We start from the raw sequence: 4,373 nt of genomic DNA on the forward strand, positions 1-4,373 counted from the left end.
TTATGATTTTACCTTTGATCCACCTGTTTCCTTCCCTTACTAATACATTTTCACCTGAGTAGAATGGCTTTTCTTCTCTGGTTTTTCTATCATAATAATATTTGTTATTTATTTGAGCTTCTTTCATTTTAGATTTCAAATTTTTATGGACATTTTCTAAATTTTTGATAGGATTTAATTTCTCATTATTAATACATATCTTAGTTCTTATTAATCTTCCCATTAAAATTTCTGATGGTGAAAAACCAAGAGCAGGGATTTTGGTTGCTCTATATTCTGTAAGAAGATCTCTATAATCAGTTTGAGATGTGTCTGACTTCTTTAGGATATTTTTACAGATTTGGACAGCTCTTTCGCTAAGACCATTACTATTTGGGTATAATGGGGAACTAAATAACCACTTAATATTATATTGTTTACAAAATATTTTGATTTCATTAGAATTGAATGGACTATTGTCTGACATTATGCATATTGGTATACCAAAGATGGAAAATAGGGTTTTTAACTTGTTAATGATTTCAGAGCACTTCTTGGATTTGAGATGATATAGCTCTATCCACTTGCTATAGCTGTCAACTACTACAAGGTAGTCTTTTGACTTGTGGGTCATAATATCTAAACAAACTCTCTCAAATGGAAAAGTAGAAGTTTCTATTGGCATTAATGGCTCTCTATGCTTTAAACCTTTGTGGGTTTCACAAGTATAACATTTTTTTATGAATGATTCTACATCGTTATTAATATTGATCCAATACATGGTTTCTTGAGCTCTTAGTAGGGTTTTTTGAATACCCATATGACCACTATGTAGAGATTTGAGGGCTGATGGTTTCAACGCCTCTGGGATCACTACTCTAGCATTGTAAAACAATAATCCATTTTCGTTTATGCAAAGGTTATTTCTGATTTTATAAAAATGTCTAATTACTTCATTTTTAGGTAAACTACTTTTATTATCAGGCCATCCTTGTTTGACATAATGTATTATATCAGAAATAATTTTGTCAGATTTAGTTACCTTCAATATGGTATCTTGATCAAGAGACAGGAGGTTTACAGTAGCTAGGTCATGTACGAACCCTTTGATCTCAATTTCATTTTCATAGGTTTCTTCAAGATAATTTCGGGATAAAAGATCAGCAATGACCATTTGTCTGCCGGGTAAGTATGTAACATCCAAGTCATACTGCAGCATTGCCAGTCTCATCTTGACTAGTCTATTGGAGATCAGAGTGTTGATGTTCTTCCTGAAAATGGAGATTAAGGGGAGGTGATCAGTTTCTATTTTAATTTTCCTACCCCAAACATAATTATGAAATCTTCGGATTGAGAACAATAATGACAAACACTCTTTCTCAATCTGCGGATACGCTTTTTCAGTCTCTGTAAGGCTTCTAGAAATGTAAGCAACTGGTTGTTTGTTTTGAAGCAAACAAGCACCCAAACCGTTTTGGCTAGCATCACATTGAATAGTGATGTCCTGTTTAGGATCAAAGTGTTTTAAAACAGGTGTTGTGCTAACAATATCCTTCAATTTATCAAATGCTTGCTGTTGGACTTCTGTCCAGTGCCACTCTATGCCCTTTTTTAAAAGTGTTCTTAGTGGAGCAGTTACTTCTGCCATACAGGGTATAAAATCCCTTAAAAAATTGAACATACCAAGTGTGGATTGTAACTGCTTAACCCTGTTAGGTGGAGTTAGAGACTGAATAGCTTTAATTCTATCCTGATCAATTTTACAACCTTTATCACTAAATTCAAAACCTAAGTATTTGATTTCTCTTTTTAAATATTTGAACTTATCTTTATTTAGTCTAATATTGAGGTCTCTTGCTCTTTGAAATACCTTATTTAAAGTTTCAACATGACTTTTTTCATCATTGGTAGCTATTAATATGTCATCAAAATATACCACTACATTTTCAATACCTTCAAAGCACCTTTGAGTTACTTTTAGGAATACTTCTGGTATAGTGCTGATTCCAAATGGACAGCGTAAATATTTATAATAACCAAAAGGTGTTGAAAAGGTACAAATATCGGTTGACTCTGGATGTAAAGGGATTTGGTAGAACCCTTGTTTCAAGTCTAGAACAGAAAATACTTTCTTGCCAGTTAATTGAACTTTAATTTCACTGACTTTAGGGACCAAGTGATATTCTCGGATTAAATTAGCATTTAAATCCACGGGATCAATACAAATTCTAAGATCGCCGTTTGGTTTTTCAACTATGACCATGTTGCTACACCAGGATTTTGGTGCATCAACTTTCTGAATAATTTCATCTTTAACCATTGAATCTAGAGTAGATTTCAATTTATCTTTAATACTCTCAGGCACTCTTCGTGGGGGTCGAACCACTGGGTTGTCCACTTTTTTGATTTTGATTTTATAGTTAACATCCTTAATTTTACCAATACCTTGAAAGATATCTTTGTTGGCTTCAATCAGTTCCTTTTCAGTTGGAATTTTACTAAGAGATTTGATTCTCTGTATCAAACCTAAAGCTTCACAATCTTTAGCTCCAAGGATAGGTACCATACCATGGTCAGTTGGAGTAATATAAAATTTGACATCAACTACTTTGTCCTTATTGGATAGTTTTACTGTGGTGTAGCCCAAAATTTTAATGTCACCACCACCAAAAGCCTTAACAATGATGCTTGTTTTAGTCAATTTATTTTTCAGCTTAGGGTTGATTTGGTTTAAATATTTCATAGGCAGGACACTGATGTCTGCACCTGTGTCTAATTTGAAGTTGATATTACCCCTTTTGAACTCAAAGTTCTGATACCATGAGGTAGATTTACTATTATTGCCCAAAGTATGGATTATAAACAGATTACCTGGTTCATTAGATGATGACTCATCTGATGATGACGAGCAGCTTAATGCTCGAACTCTGTTGTTCCTTTTGAGGTTCCGTTTCTTGAAACATGAACTAGCAAAATGATTCCTTCCGTGGCATATGGAGCAAATTTTATTGTAGGCTGGACACTGGTTTCTTGGGTGAACTCTTCCACATCTAGTACAATTACGTGGGCCATATTTCCTTCCGATGTTTCGGTTGTGCTGGATATACTGTTGTGAATTGGGTTTAGGCTGATTGTACTCGTACTTTGGCACAAACTTGGGTTTTTGTGACAGCATGGCCACATCTTCAGGATCACTTTTCTCCTTGATGGACTCGTTCTTCTTTTTTGCCTCTTCTGCCCCCTTGCAATGATCTACGACTTGTTGAAGTGTCAAATTGGGGTTCCTGAGTAGGCGTTCACGTACCTGATTGTCTTTTATGCCAAATACAATTCTAACCTTCATGATGGTATCAAGCTGATTTCCAAATTCACAGTTTCTTGCAACAGTCTTCAAATCTTGGTAGAATTTGATAAATGATTCGTTCTCCTCTTGACTTCGATTGAAAAACTTGTACTGCTCGAAACATGTGGTGTTCTTTGGTATTACTTGTTCTTCTAGGTATTTCCATAAGGCAGCCACGTTTTCTTCGTTTGTTCCGTCCAGTATCTCATTGGTATCTTCGTCCATGCAGAGTTTCAAGTAGGCCACTTTCACTTTTTCAGGTTTTTCATCAAGCTCATGGGCAATGATGAAGTTGTTGAATTTCTTCTTGAATGATGTTATTTCCTTTAGACTGTACTCCTCGAATCTGAACTTAGGCATCTGCATTGTCGCCATTGTAAATTGCCCCTCTGTATACAGCACTGACACTTATCAAGTGAATTATTATTCTCGTCGCCACGTAATGTAATGATGGGTGTTATCCCGATGCTGTGGGGTCATTTGAGGTAGCTACTAGTGGAAGTGGAATAACGAACACATTGGTTTTGGTTTTACTTTAGGTACACTTAAAACACACATTTTATTACACGAGAAGCTTCAACATTTTTACAAGTTATTTACAGGACGTCCCTTTAGGCCTATGATCTGAACCCGAGTGAATGAAATCCAAAATGGCTGGTGACGCCACTCCAAGAAGTTCCACGTCACCCAGATTGGCCAACACGTCAACATGACAACAGGTCGACCAACCTGCGAGACATACAACATCTTCCCCTTCCAGGGATGGGGCATATACATTTTTGTTTAGGAGCTTGGATGGGAAAAATCAGATATAATGATTTTTTATCATTTCATGCTGCTATATTTTGCAAAACAAATTCGTTTTCACCCTGTCTTTTTTATGAGATGTGATAAAAAATTTATATATTATGACTTCATTAATCAAAAAATTTACCAAAATCCTGTTGATAATAGTGACGCATTAAGAGTATCTAATAAAGTCGACTGGATATTAGATTATAGATGAATGTCAAATCTCACCGGCGTACCAGCTATGACCGATATAATGTCA

The 4,373-nt window shown here is 35.4% G+C and overlaps 1 protein-coding gene across 2 annotated transcripts; it reads right to left on the reverse strand.

The window, feature by feature from the left end:
- Positions 1–1,094: 1,094 nt before the first annotated feature.
- Positions 1,095–4,086, reverse strand: LOC103524096. 2 transcript variants are annotated; one of them, XM_026833237.1, is made up of 3 exons: positions 3,759–4,086; positions 2,851–3,711; positions 1,095–1,250 (listed from the first exon to the last, which is right to left on the reverse strand). In XM_026833237.1, exons 2-3 carry the CDS (start codon positions 3,695–3,697, stop codon positions 1,231–1,233), a joined length of 867 nt encoding a protein of 288 aa, XP_026689038.1. In that variant the 5' UTR covers positions 3,698–3,711; positions 3,759–4,086; the 3' UTR covers positions 1,095–1,230. The 2 variants fall into 2 exon arrangements, with proteins under 2 accessions (XP_026689038.1, XP_008487324.1); XM_008489102.3 differs by having other exon boundaries at positions 2,851–4,086.
- Between the last annotated feature and the right edge of the window lie 287 nt (positions 4,087–4,373).

This window comes from Diaphorina citri, unplaced genomic scaffold (genome assembly GCF_000475195.1).
Source record: "Diaphorina citri unplaced genomic scaffold, Diaci psyllid genome assembly version 1.1 scaffold97966, whole genome shotgun sequence".
NCBI lineage: Eukaryota > Metazoa > Arthropoda > Insecta > Hemiptera > Psyllidae > Diaphorina > Diaphorina citri.